Genomic DNA, 15,553 nt, shown 5'->3' with positions numbered 1-15,553 from the left:
GACAGAGAGAGCAATCCTACCACAATGGTTGTTTGCAGCTGATGAAAGAAGTTCCAGAGGTTGGTCTTTGCTGGTAAAACCACCTGTCAAAAACCGGAAAAAGTTTGTCACAAAGGCTAAAACTGCAATAGTGTAAAAACAAACAGCGAAAAACAGCACAGAAACCTGAGACTGAGGCGCGCACACACATGATAAGCAGTAAACAGACCTGCTCGCAGACATTACTCAAACTGATCAGTACTTGAGGGAACAGGTTTCTCATTTACGACAATGCATGTGTGGCTTCAGCCATGAAATTAGCTCCGCTTAATTTTCTTTACACGCGCATACTTGAAAACTAATTTGATTCAAAATTGAGTGGTTTTCTCCTGAGAGGATTTCTGTGGCTGCTGGGGCTCTCCGGTCTTCATTAAGGCCCACATGTCTCTATTAGCACACAACATTCTGTAGTTACACATACAAACCTCGTCTTTCTCAACATCCTTTTCCAGTGTGGTGAAGGAGCCGATGTTTGGGGACAGTGTGCCCCAAGGATGAGCAGCTCTGGACTTAAGGGTCTTGCTAAGAAACATATTAACCCTCAGTCGAAACCTGGGAACAAGCCCGTCACTTTGTGGTTTGTGGTTGGCTGTTGTACTGAAGTCATAGAGTCAGATGTGCAACCTAGAAATTTTATTTGGTTCGCTACAAACTGAAAAGGCTCTGTTAGCCATGTCTGTTTGTCTGTCCGTGGCGATATCTCCAAAACGCAAAGAGCAATAATCACTCAAACTTGGTGGATTAATTCAGCAGATTGTCTTATCAAATATAGGTGGTGTTAAGGGCTCTAGGGCACCCCCCCCCCACTTTCCCAATTATCTCCCACCTTCACCCCTGTGCATGCTTTCTTTTGTACTACATTGTATTTATCTTTCAAACTGTACATATGACAGTAAATATAAGCAAAACATATTTCTATTTTATTGGGTCTTTATTTGTAACAACTCAATATTTACAAAACAAGCATGAAAAACTGACATTATTTTAAGTGTTGTATCAATGAGTCTTTTCAAATATGCAAAATATTATTTTTTTTTTAGGACATTGTTTACTGCTGGAAATTGTGGGCAATACCATGAAGGAAGTCCAAGGGATCTCTCTCTTGGTAGTCGGCCACAAAGAATTGAACTGAATTCTGTAGGTGGCGTCCCGGTACACTTGGCATCGTGGTGGGGCAGGCTCACCGGCTCCCAACTGCTGTACACTGACATTGTTCATTGCTTGTTCCTTCTTTAGTATATCTCGGGTGACCATATTTTGATTACCAAAAAGCAGGACACTCAGCCTGACAATGAGATACTCAAAGTTTAGTCAAAGATCCTCAAAGATGAAGAATGAGGAAGAAGAAGAATAATTAAAACCAGGACATGTTCATCACTTTCTGAAAAAAAAAACCCCAGGACAGGACACGAAAACAGGACATGTCCTGGCAATACAGGATGTTTGGTCACCTTAAGTATATCCAAGAACACCCAGATGTTTGTGTGGTGAAAACAGATATTAGCAGCCATGCAGCGGTGGCAGCCTTCTATGCTGTTGTTTGTGCATGGCAGCCCTTCCTGTATTCTGGTTGACATGTTCCAGATAGCGTTTTTCGAAACTGGACCCCTGCAGTTTCTCCTACTTGGGCGACCGATGAAGTTGTCCTCAAAGTCATCGACCACAGGCTGGAGCTCCTCAGGCAGTCCCTCCAGCTCAAATGAAGCAACCACATCTTCCGGTGGCACAAAGGCCAGAGCAGGCAACATCCTGGTTTGCAAGAGAGAGCTCAGCGTCAGCAGCATATCTCTCCTTGTACCCTTCCACCTGCACCAGATGGTACACACACTGGGCCAAGTGGTAAAGGCTTCTGGGAAGGCGGCGTGGACTGCATTGAGGGCTGCCTGCTCAGAAACCATCAAGATGGTGACTCGATTCATGTTGCCCTCTGCCTGCTTCAGTGCTGTGAATAGGGAATTATGAATTCCTTCCTGAATGTTCAGAAACACAGCATAGACAGAAGGGATAACCTGGCCGTTAATCAAAGCGTGGCTTGTGTTGAGTTGGAAAAATAATTCCGGCCCAAATTTGAAAGTTTCATCCACAAACCAGCAATAACCCTGTGCAAGGAGATGTAAATCTGCTTTGACAGAAAATACCAGAAGTCATGGACCATCCGTGCTGCTGTCATTGAAGACGAAATGGCTGGCCATTGGTGGTCTGCCTATGATGCAGAGGCAACTGAAAGTCTCTAACACGCTGGGGTACTGGGTGGGGATCATTGGTACGCTGCTTAGCCCTGTGTATCAATGATCACAGGGGAAACGGGCGGGGAGGAGGGGGGCAGGAGGAAATGACCAGGGGGAAATGCCCTGATACTAGCATTAAGATCATAGGTCAAAGATCAAGGTGAAACCAGAGATCACTTTCTAAAATGCATGGCAATATCTTCAAAACACAAAGAGCAATTGTAATAAACTATGGTGGATAAACTCAACACAGCATCCCCTCACAACACAAATCATCTCAAGGTCATAGGTCAAAGATTTAAGTTAAATCAAATATCACTGCCTAAAATACAATAATGACCATATCTGAGGAACTAGGTGAGATATTGAAATGCAGTTTTCTGCATAAATGTCTCCTCCCCTGGGACAAATAAATATATTAAACCTCTGACATCAGTTGGGCCACATAAGATGAAAGCAAAGTCAAAAAATGTGGCATATTTAAAACTTCTGACCTTTACAAAAGATGTCATAAAACACACTGTATATGCACATGTGCAGACTCAGACATGCAGCACAGCCACACAACTGCTTAGGTTTCTCATAAATGTGTTATTTGTTATGCATATGTGAGCTTTGATGCCATGCTATATTAAACTGATACTATCCCAGCAGTATAAAAACAGTAGTCATCATACAAAAATATTTTCATAGTCTTCCCTTAAATATTTCAGAACTTTCTGCAAATAGGTGTAAATCCAGATGACAAACTGTTTGTCAAGAACAAGTGTGAATTACCACATATAAACACACTAAAAGCGCCAAATAAGCCCCACCCCTGTACGTCAGACGTGACTAATCAAGACACTGGGAATGTCGCAACCAAGGAGCTTTATTTAAAGGGAAACTTTACTGAGGAGACTGTCATACCACGATCAGAATAATGTAAATGGCTGAACTAACAGACCCGCTAAAAGTCAATGAAGTAAGTCCCTTCAGCTACTCCCTTGTTTTCACTTTGGATCACCACAACAGAGCCAGGGTAGATCTGCATGTTGATCTGGCACAGGTTTTACACCAGATGTCCTTCTTGACATAACTCCATATTACAAGGAGAATGGGCAGGGGTGGTGTTTGAATTGTGAACCTTCCGCACTGAAACCAAACACACCAGCCACTTGACCACCACCCCTACCAAATGAGTAATTTGTGGAATATTATAAACATTTTCATGTCTCAGAACCAATCTGTGGACAGTACACTTAAACAGGATAACATCAATGTAATTATGGTGTGTGTCCGATTTTGGATGACAACAGTCTTGCTCATAATTTATGTCTCGACCACTTGTAAATTTTGTTAATAAAGGGTAAAATGCCTCACAACAATTATGCCTCACATTCACCCATTCACACAAACACCTATGTGCTGACATGCAAGGTACTCAGTACACACCGGGAGCAACAAGGGGATTAAGGACCTTGCCCAAGGGCACTTAGTGATTTTCCGGTCAGGATTGGGTTTGAAACGAGGATCCTCTGGTCTCAAACCCAATGCTTAAACACCAGATTCAAGCTTCAACATTCAAGATTCAATCAACTTTACTTATCCCTAAAGGGCAATTTATATCACACCCAATAACCTCAGACAAACAATACAGCAACTGATCAACAATTATTACGAGTTGAATGTAATAATGACACACATCAGAATTAAAACAACAGCACATACAGTAGTGTTCAGAATAATAGTAGTGCTATGGGACTAAAAAGATTAATCCAGGTTCTGAGCATATTTCTTATTGTTACATGGGAAACAAGGCACCAGTAGATTCAGTAGATTCTCACAAATCCAACAACACCAAGCATTCATGAATATGCACCACTCTTAAGGGTATGAAATTGGCTATTAGTAAAAAAAAAAAAAAAGTAGGAAAAGGGGGTGTTCACAATAATAGTAGCATCTGCTGTTGATGCTACAAACTCAAAACTATTATGTTCAAACTGCTTTTTTAGCAATCCTGTGAATCACTAAACTAGTATTTAGTTGTATAACCACAGTTTTTCATGATTTCTTCACATCTGCGAGGCATTAATTTTGTTGGTTTGGAACCAAGATTTGCTGGTTACTAGTGTGCTTGGGGTCATTGTCTTGTTGAAACACCCATTTTCAAGGGCATGTCCTCTTCAGCATAAGGCAACATGACCTCTTCAAGTATTCTGACATATCCAAACTGATCCATGATACCTGGTATGCGATATATAGACCCAACACCACAGTAGAAGAAACATGCCCATATCACGATGCTTGCACCACCATGCTTCACTGTCTTCACTGTGAACTGTGGCTGGAATTCAGAGTTTGGGGGTCGTATCACAAACTGTCTGAGGCCCTTGGACCCAAAAAGAACAATTTTACTCTCATCAGTCCACAAAATATTCCTCCATTTCTCTTTAGGCCAGTTGATGTGTTCTTTGGCAAATTGTAACCTCTTCTGCACATGTCTTTTATTTAACAGAGGGACTTTGCGGGGGATTCTTGCAAATAAATTAGCTTCACACAGGCGTCTTCTAACTGTCACAGCACTTACAGGTAACTCCAGACTGTCTTTGATCATCCTGGAGCTGATCAATGGGTGAACCCTTGCCATTCTGGTTATTCTTCTATCCATTTTGATGGTTGTTTTTCGTTTTCTTCCACGTGTCTCTGTTTTTTTTTTTTTTTTTTTTGTCCATTTTAAAGCATTGGAGATCATTGGAGATGAACAGCCTATACTTTTTGCGCCTGCGTATACGTTTTCCCCTCTCCAATCAACTTTTTAATCAAACTACGCTGTTCTTCTGAACAATGTCTTGAATGTCCCATTTTCCTCAGGCTTTCAAAGAGAAAAGCATGTTCAACAGGTGCTGGCTTCATCCTTACATAGGGAACACCTGATTCACACCTGTTTGTTCCACAAAACCGACGAACACACTGACTGAATGCCACACTACTATTATTGTGAACACCCCCTTTTCTACTTTTTTTTTTTACTAATAGCCCAATTTCATAGCCTTAAGAGTGAGCATATCATGAATGCTTGGTCTTGTTGGATTTGTGAGAATCTACTGAATCTACTGGTACCTTGTTTCTCATGTAACAATAAGAAATACACTCAAAACCTGGATTAATCTTTTTAGTCACATAGCACTACTATTATTCTGAACACTACTGTATATACTAGACTACCACCTCTCTACATACATTTGTCAAAACCCAAAACAGGAGAAAACTGGTGAGTGTGGGAAGTTCTCTTAAATCACTTGCACACACATTTCACAAACTCATCTGTTAATATGAATGAATCTTGCACGAGGCCCATTCTCAGTATTTAATATCACACTGAATTCATGCGACTGCTGCATCATTATATCTGCAGCAGTGAGGCACTGTGATCTGGATGCCTTGTTTAATTATTAAGAGAACAAAATACAAAAGAAAACAGAATCAAATACAATAGAAGTAGCTTTTATTTTTTTAAAGGAAAACAAAATATACTTGAGATTTTTTTTTTTTTTTTTTGCATTATTATCAAAGATGTTGGGTGCATAAACCTTTGCACAGTACTTTATATCACAGCAGTTTCCAAAGAGAAAAGCTTGAGGTTAGTGGCTGCAATTATCTCTCTTGCAAACATTAGAAATCTGCAGCACCCTCATCATGATTATACAAAGCAAACAGCCATGAACGGAAAACACGTAAGAGGTGCTGTGTCACACGTGACTCAGCACCGGCATATGACAAACTTACAACTAGTCAGAATTTTATTTGTCTAGGTTGCAAGGTGCTATTTTCAGCCTAAGAAGACTGCCTATGATTATTGCATGAGGGAGAACACAACAGGATAAAATATTCATATCATACACACAAAGAGGCACAAAATGCATATTGTTATATGCTGGAGTTTTGGTGGCTGAATGAGTTCAAAAAAAAAAAAAAAAAAAAACGGGATCAAAAAACAAAACAAAACAAAACAATTGGTTAGCTGAGGATAGTAAAATAACCCTTACGGTGCATCCAGAAAGTATTCACAGCGCTTCACTTTTTCCACAATTTGTCATTTTGCAACCTGATTCCAAAAAGAAATAAATTAATTTTTTCCCCTCAAAATTCTACTCACAACACCCCATAAAGACAACATGAACCATTTTTTTTTATTTAAAATTAAAAACTAAAATCACATGTACATAAGGATTCACACCCTTTGCTCAATACTTTGTTGATGCACCTTTGGCAGCAATCACAGCCTCACATCTTCTTGAATATGATGCCACAAGCTTGGCACATCTATCTTGTGGTGGTTCTGCCCATTCCTCTTTGAAGCACCTCTCAAGCTCCATCAGGTTGGATGGGGAACATCACTGCACAGCCATTTTTTAGATCTCTCCAGAGATGTTCAATCAGATTCAGGTCTGGGCTCTGGCTGGACCACTCAAGGACATTTACAGAGTTGTCCTGAAGTCACACCTTTGATATCTGGGCTGTGTGCTTAGAGTCATTGTCCTGCTGAAAGATGAGCAGTCACCTCAGTCTGAGGTCAAGAGCGCTCTGTAGCAGGTTTTCATCCAGGATGTCTCTGTACATTGCTGCATTCATCTTTCCCTCAATCTTGATTAGTCTCCCAGTTCCTGCCACTGAAAAACATCCCCACAGTATGATGCTGCTGCCACCATGCTTCACTGTAGGGATGGTGCTTGATTTCCTCCAAACATGATGCCTGGCATTCACACCAACGAGTTCAACCTTTGTCTCATCAAATCAGAGAATTTTGTTTCCCATGGTGTGAGAGTCCTTCTGGTGGCTTTTACCTAGGAGTGGCTTTGGGATGGCCACTCTACCATACACGCCTGACTGATGGATTTCTGCAGAGACGGGTGTCCTCCTGGAAGGTTCTCCTCTCTCCTCAGAAGAATGCTGGAGCTCTGACCCAGTGACCATTGCGTTCTTGGTAACCTCAATGACTAAGGCCATTCTCCCTCGATCACTCAGTTTAGATGGGTGGCTAGTTCTAGAAAAAATCCTGGTGGATCCAGATTTTTCCATTTACTCTGCTCATTGGGACCTTCAAAGCAGCAATGTTTCTGTAACTTTCTCCAGATTTGTGCTTCAAGACAAACCTGTCTCAGAGGCCTACAGACAATGCCTCTGACTTCATGTTTTGGTTTGTGCTCTGACATGCACTGTCAACTGTGGGATCTTGTATGTAGACAGGTGTGTACCTTTCCAAATCATGTCGAATCAACTGAATTTACCCCAGGTGGACTCCATTTAAGCTGTAGAAAGATCTCAAGGATGATCAGTGGAAACAGGATCCACCTAAGCTCAAATTTGAGCTTCTTGGCAAAGGCTGTGAATACTGTATACAGTGAGGAAATTAAGTATTTGAACACCCTGCTGTTTTGCAAGTTCTCCCACTTAGAAATCATGGAGGGGTCTGAAATTTTCTCTTAGGTGAATGTCCACTGTGAGAGACATAATCTAAAAAAAAAAAAAAAATCAGGAAATCACAATGTATGATTTTTTTAATAATTTATTTGTATGTTACTGCTGCAAATAAGTATTTGATCCCGGAACAACCAGCAAGAATTCTGGCTCTCACAGACCTGTTAATTTTTCTTTAAGAAGCCCTCTTTTGCCTCTACTGGTGGTTGGCTCTCACTGCGGTATTGTATCACTTCCTGTGTGTCCAGCTGTGTTTTGCTGTATCTGTTAGCTGTTTAATCTGCTTAGTTAGATTGATCTAGATAACTAGATAACGATTTGTTTCACAGTGTAATCTTCACGTGCCTTAACTAAAGCACTCCCTCTGCTGAATCACCTCTAAATTATTTACACATTATTCACTTTGTGTGTTTTTAGGAATCCGTTAGCTTAGCGCAGCTACTAGCTCTTAGCCGGTTTAGCATGGCGGCTTCTCCTGTCTCTCCCGCACTTTTCTGCTCTGGGTGTGAAATGTTTAGTTATTCCTCAGCCTCCTTTAGCAGTAATGGTACTTGTAATAAGTGTAGCTTATTCGTAGCTTTGGAGGCCAGGGTGGGCGAATTGGAGATTCGGCCCCGCACCTTGGAAAATCCTACAGTTAGCCAGGCCCCTGTAGTTGGTGCGGACCAAGGTAGCTTAGCCGCAGTTAGCTGTCCCCCAGCAGATCCCGAGCAGCCGGGAAAGCAGGCCGGCTGGGTGACTGTGAGGAGGAAGCATAGTCCTAAACAGAAGCCCCCTGTACACCACCAATCCGTTCACATCTCTAACCATTTTTCCCCACTCGGCGACACACCCGCCGAAGAACAAACTCTGGTTATTGGCAACTCTGTTTTGACAAATGTGAAGTTAGCGACACCAGCAACCATAGTCAAATGTCTTCCGGGGGCCAGAGCAGGCAACATTGAAGGAAATTTGAAACTGCTGGCTAAGGCTAAGCATAAATTTGGTAAGATTGTAATTCACGTCGGCAGTAATGACACCCGGTTACGCCAATCGGAGGTCACTAAAATTAACATTGAATCGTGTGTAACTTTGCAAAAACAATGTCGGACTCTGTAGTTTTCTCTGGGCCCCTCCCCAATCGGACTGGGAGTGACATGTTTAGCCGCATGTTCTCCTTGAATTGCTGGCTGTCTGAGTGGTGTCCAAAAAATGAGGTGGGCTTCATAGATAATTGGCAAAGCTTCTGGGGAAAACCTAGTCTTGTTAGGAGAGACGGCATCCATCCCACTTTGGATGGAGCAGCTCTCATCTCTAGAAATATGGCCAGTTTTATTAAACCCTCCAAACCGTGACTATCCAGGGTTGGGACCAGGAAGCAGAGTTGTAGTCTTACACACCTCTCTGCAGCTTCTCTCCCCCTGCCATCCCCCCAATACCCCATCCCTGTAGAGACGGTGCCTGCTCCCAGACCACCAATACCCAGCAAAAATCTATTTAAGCATAAAAATTCAAAAAGAAAAAATAATATAGCACCTTCAACTGCACCACAGACTAAAACAGTTAAAGGTGGTCTATTAAACATTAGGTCTCTCTCTTCTAAGTCCCTGTTAGTAAATGATATAATAATTGATCAACATATTGATGTATTCTGCCTTACAGAAACCTGGTTACAGCAGGATGAATATGTTAGTTTAAATGAGTCAACACCCCCGAGTCACACTAACTGTCAGAATGCTCGTAGCACGGGCCGAGGGGGAGGATTAGCAGCAATCTTACACTACAGCTTATTAATTAATCAAAAACCCAGACAGAGCTTTAATTCATTTGAAAGCTTGACTCTTAGTCTTGTCCATCCAAACTGGAAGTCCCAAAAACCAGTTTTATTTGTTGTTATCTATCATCCACCTGGTCGTTACTGTGAGTTTCTCTGTGAATTTTCAGACCTTTTGTCTGACTTAGTGCTTAGCTCAGATAAGATAATTATAGTGGGCGATTTTAACATCCACATAGATGCTGAGAATGACAGCCGCAACACTGCATTTAATCTATTATTAGACTCAACTGGCTTCGCTCAAAATGTAAATGAGTCCACCCACCACTTTAACCATACTTTAGATCTTGTTCTGACTTATGGTATGGAAATTGAAGACTTAACAGTATTCCCTGAAAACCCCCTTCTGTCTGATCATTTCTTAATAACATTTACATTTACTTTAATGGACTACCCAGCAGTGGGGAATAAGTTTCATTACAGTAGAAGTCTTTCGGAAAGTGCTGTAACTAGGTTTAAGGACATGATTCCTTCTTTGTTATGTTCTCCAATGCCATATACCAACACAGTGCTGACTAGCTACCTAAACTCTGTTAGTGAGATAGATTATCTCATCAATAGTTTTACATCCTCATTGAGCACAACTTTGGATGCTGTAGCTCCTCCGAAAAAGAGAGCCTTAAATCAGAAGTGCCTGACTCCATGGTATAACTCACAAACTTGCATCTTAAAGCAGATAACCCATAAACTGGAGAGGAAATGGCGTCTCACTAATTTAGAAGATCTTCACTTAGTCTGGAAAAAGAGTCTGTTGCTCTATAAAAAGCCCTCCGTAAAGCTAGGACATCTTACTACTCATCACTAATTGAAGAAAATAAGAACAACCCCAGGTTTCTTTTCAGCACTGTAGCCAGGCTGACAAAGAGTCAGTGCTTTAACTAGTAATGACTTCATGCCTTTCTTTGCTAATAAAATTTTAACTATTAGAGAAAAAATTACTCATAACCATCCCAAAGATATATCGTTATCTTTGGCTGCTTTCAGTAATGCTGGTATTTGGTTAGACTCTTTCTCTCCGATTGTTCTGTCTGAGTTATTTTCATTAGTTACTTCCTCCAAACCATCAACATGTTTATTAGACCCCATTCCTACCAGGCTGCTCAAGGAATGTCTTACAGACATAAAGACATGGATGACCTCTAATTTCCTGCTTTAAAATTCAGATAAAACTGAAGTTATTGTACTTGGCCCAACAAATCTTAGAAACATGGTGTCTAACCAGATCCTTACTTTGGATGGCATTACCCTAACCTGTAGTAATACTGTGAGAAATCTTGGAGTCATTTTTGATCAGGATATGTCCTTCAATGCGCATATTAAGCAAATATGTAGGACTGCTTTTTTGCATTTGCGCAATATCTCTAAAATTAGAAAAGTCTTGTCTCAGAGTGATGCTGAAAAACTAACTCATGCATTTATTTCCTCTAGGCTGGACTATTGTAATTCATTATTATCAGGTTGTCCTAAGAGTTCCCTGAAAAGCCTTCAGTTAATTCAAAATGCTGCAGCTAGAGTACTGACGGGGACTAGAAGGAGAGAGCATATTTCACCCATATTGGCCTCTCTTCATTGGCTTCCTGTTAATTCTAGAATAGAATTTAAAATTCTTCTTCTTACTTATAAGGTTTTGAATAATCAGGTCCCATCTTATCTTAGGGACCTCATAGTACCATATCACCCCAATAGAGCACTTCGCTCTCAGACTGCAGACTTACTTGTAGTTCCTAGGGTTTTTAAGAGTAGAATAGGAGGCAGAGCCTTCAGCGTTCAGGCTCCTCTCCTGTGGAACCAGCTCCCAATTCGGATCAGGGAGACAGACACCCTCTCTACTTTTAAGATTAGGCTTAAAACTTTCCTTTTTGCTAAAGCTTATAGTTAGGGCTGGATCAGGTGACCCATCCCTTAGTTATGCTGCTATAGACTTAGACTGCTGGGGGGTTCCCATGATGCACTGTTTCTTTCTCTTTTTGCTCTGTATGCAACACTCTGCATTTAATCATTAGTGACTGATCTCTGCTCTCTTCCCCAACCAGTCCCAGCAGAAGACTGCCCCTCCCTGAGCCTGGTTCTGCTGAAGGTTTCTTCCTGTTAAAGGAAGTTTTTCCTTCCCACTGTCGCCAAGTGCTTGCTCACAGGGGGTCGTTTTGACCGTTGGGGTTTTTCTGTAATTATTGTATGGCTTTTGCCTTACAATATAAAGCGCCTTGGGGCAACTGTTTGTTGTGATTTGGCGCTATATACATAAAATTGATTTGATTTGACTTATTCTGCACTGTTTACCTGTATAAAAGACACCTGTTCACACACTCAATCAATCACACTCCAACCTGTCCACCATAGCCAAGACCAAAGAGCTGTCTAAGGACACCAGGGACAAAACTGTAGACCTGCACAAGGCTGGGATGGACTACAGGACAACAGGCAAGCAGCTTGGGAGAAGACAACAACTGTTATGATTATTTATTAGAAAGTGGAAGAAACACAAGATGACTGTCAATCACCCTCGGTCTGGGATTCCATGCAATATCTCACTTTGTGGCGTAAGGATGATTCCCGGAGAGCTCTGAACTACACAGGAGGACCTGGTCAATGACCTGAAGAGAGCTGGGACCACAGTCACAAAGATTACATTAGTAACGCATGATGCTGTCATGGTTTAAAATCCTGCAGGGCAGCAAGGTCCCCCTGCTCAAGCCAGCACATGTCCAGGCCTGTTTGAAGTTCACCAGTGACCATCTGGATGATCCAGAGGAGGCATGGCAGACGGTCATGTGGTCAGATGAGACCAAAATACAGTTTTTGGAATCAACACCACTTACTATGTTTAGAGGATGAGAACAACCCCAAGAAAACCATTCCAACCATGAAGCATGGGGGTGGAAACATCATACTCTGGGGGTGCTCTGCAAAGGGGACAGGACGACTGTACCGTATTGAAGGGAGGATGGATGGGGTCATGTATTGCGAGATTTTGGCAAACAACCTCCTTCCCTCAGTAAGAGCATTGAAGATGGGTCATGGTTGGGTCTTCCAGCATGGCAATGACCCCAAACACATAGCCAGGGCAACGCAGGAGGGGCTCTGTAAGAAGCATTTCAAGGTCCTGGAGTGGCCTGGCCAATCTCCAGACCTGAACTCAATAGAAAAGGGAGCTGAAACTCAAAACCTGAAAGATCTAGAGAAGATCTGTATGGAGGAGGGGACCAAAATCCCTGCTGCAGTGTGTGCAAACCTGATGAAAACCTACAGGAAACGTTTGACCTCTGTCATTGCAAACAAAGGCTACTGTACCAAATATTAACATTGATTTTCACAGGTGTTCAAATGCTTATTTGCAGCAGTAACATACAAATAAATTATTTTAAAAAATCATACATTGTGATTTCCGGATATTTTTTTTTACATTATGTCTCTTACAGTGGACATGCACCTAAGAAGAAAATTTCAGACCCCTCCATGATTTCTAAGTGGGAGAACTTGCAAAATCGTAGGGTGTTCAAATACTTATTTTCCTCACTGTATATTTGCAAAAAAAAAAAAAAAAAAAAAAAGAAATAATAACTTTTTCACATTGTCATTATGGGGTGTGTACAATTTTGAAGAAAAAAAAAATGAATTTCATCCATTTTGGAAAAAGCCTGTAGCATAACAAAATGTGGAAAAAGTCTCGACCACTTTCTGTGAATTTGGGTCTCATTAACACAAGATCACTGTCCTCAAAATCATTGTTGATTACTGATCTAATTATGGATCATCATCTGATTGGGTTATGTGAAACCTGGCTTAAACCTGCAACTGTCTCTCCATTAAATGAGGCCTGCCCACCGGCATACACATTTAGTCACGTCCTTCGTGATTTGAAGCAAGGCAGAGCTGTTACTCTTATTTATAAATCTAGGTTTACCTTATGAGCTGTTGGGGTCACTAATATAATTCATTTGGGTACTGATAAGATTTTAATCAATATCGATGCCATTATCGATTCTGCTTTTCGATCCGATTCCTTATCTATACCTCTTCTGAATTTTCTGTGTACTAAAAGTAGGCTTGACAGGTTTTCTATGTTAATAACATTTTATTGAGTTTTAAAGTAAATAAATATGAAATTGGTCACTGTATCCTTGATCTCTGGGCATAAATAAAAATAAACAAAATCTGTAGTTTTTGTCAAAAGCATTTCCTTTCAGACATTTTGGCATGAATATCTCTCCATACCTCTGAGCTGAGCCCCGCCGGCTGCTGCAAGTCAGTGCAGGACGTCTCATTTTGGGAGGAAAAAACATTTTGATCGATTGCAGTTTGTTTGTATTACAACATTTGGAAAGAGGTGTCAATTCATTTAAACTGCGTTTCGCTTTGAATTTAGTCATTCTGACTGCCGCGCAGCGTTTGGAGCTGTGTGAACAGAATGGAGGACAATTCTCGTTTCTTTCTGGCAACAAGACAGGAGTCCCAGTTAGTGAATTTAATCTGCACAAAAGTGACTCACGATTGACATATTCAGGGATGAAAGTGGTGAAAAACAAAAAAAGCTGTAACCCAAAATTACCCCCCACCACCCACAAGAAAATGGTTGAATTCTAGAAGGTCTGAAATTCAATCTGGGACTATTCCAGACAACAAACTGCAGTGAGTGCAGCATCCATTTTGGTGAGAAAAAACCCAACTTTCCTTATTCAAATTCATTCCAGTAGTATTCTGCTCTTACTGGGATGCAGCAGTTTTCTAGCTTGGCAGATAGTTCTGGAGGAAATCACCGAAGAAATTAACAAACTGAAAATATGGTTTGACCAAAACAAATTGTCATTAAACTTAAATAGAGGGATGAAGTGGAGGTGTAAGAGTCACTAGGTGTTCACAGGAAACACTTATTTATTTCTATATTTATTTATTTAAGTTCATTGTTAGTTGGTTTTATATTTTCTGTCTCTTTTTGTCGTTCTCTAAAATTGTATTATAGCATTATTAGTTATTATTACTATTGTTGTTGTTGTTGTTGCTATTATTAATATATAAACAAAAATAAATTTAAAATATATTACAATTTGTAATACATTTGACTCTTTTACGACAACAAACGATGAGCCATTAATTATTATACAGAAAACAAATGCACACAAACGTGCTGAGATGCGAACAGATTAATGCTAAGTTTAACATTGAAAATGCCATAGACATGCTAACGCATTAGCATCGCTCCCGTTTTTAAGTGATAAATACATCTATCAACTGTTTCAGAAGACGGCTGATTAGGCAGAGCCTTCAGCTTTCAGGCTCCTCTCCTGTGGAACCAGCTCCCAATTCAGATCAGGGAGACAGATACCCTCTCTACTTTTAAGATTAGGCTTAAAACTTTCCTTTTCGCTAAGGCTTATAGTTAGGGCTGGATCGGGTGACCCTGGACCATCCCTTGGTTATGTTGCTTTAGACGTAGACTGTGTTTCATAATTATTGTATGGCCTTGCCTTGCAATGTGGAGCGCCTTGGGGCAACTGTTTGTTGTGATTTGGCGCTATACAAGAAAAAAGTTGATTGATTGATTGATGATCATTTTCCCGACAAACACCCCCAAAAACAACGGCCGCTCTGAAGGACTGATAAGGGAAGCGTTAAGCAAAAAGGCTATTGATGTTGGTAGATCGAATCATTTCTTAATGATACCCGCAAAGAACTGGTTCTCAATACTTAACCCTATTCTCCGCTCTGCCCACGATGCTACGTATTTCCAGGGTAAGAAGAATGGAAATCAGCCGTGTTATTTTTTCACTGTATATAGGCCCCATGGCCCATACTCTGAATTCTTATATGAATTTGGTGCGTTCATCTCACTTGTCAACTAGTACAGATAACATTCTGATTATTGGTGACTTTAACATTCATATTAATAAGCCTTCTGATCCCCTCTGTAAATCTTTATGGAAATTGTGGATGCATTAGGATTCCAGCAATGCATTCAGGACTCAACGCACATTGGTGGAAATACCCTGGATTTGGTTCTCGCACATGGTACTGC

General features: G+C 40.9%; 1 protein-coding gene across 1 annotated transcript in view; it reads right to left on the bottom strand.

The window, feature by feature from the left end:
• Nucleotides 1–15,553, bottom strand: part of hdac4 (histone deacetylase 4) — a 437,614-nt gene that overhangs the window by 248,454 nt on the left and 173,607 nt on the right. The window contains exon 3 of the mRNA XM_034186647.1: nt 21–83. Within this exon, the coding sequence (XP_034042538.1) occupies nt 21–83 (63 nt within the window). The remainder of the gene's footprint in view (nt 1–20; nt 84–15,553) is intronic.

This window comes from Thalassophryne amazonica, chromosome 14 (genome assembly GCF_902500255.1).
Source record: "Thalassophryne amazonica chromosome 14, fThaAma1.1, whole genome shotgun sequence".
In the NCBI taxonomy this organism is placed as follows: Eukaryota; Metazoa; Chordata; class Actinopteri; order Batrachoidiformes; family Batrachoididae; genus Thalassophryne; species Thalassophryne amazonica.
Note: the sequence above shows the minus strand (reverse complement) of the source record. Positions and strands in the feature narration are given on the sequence as shown.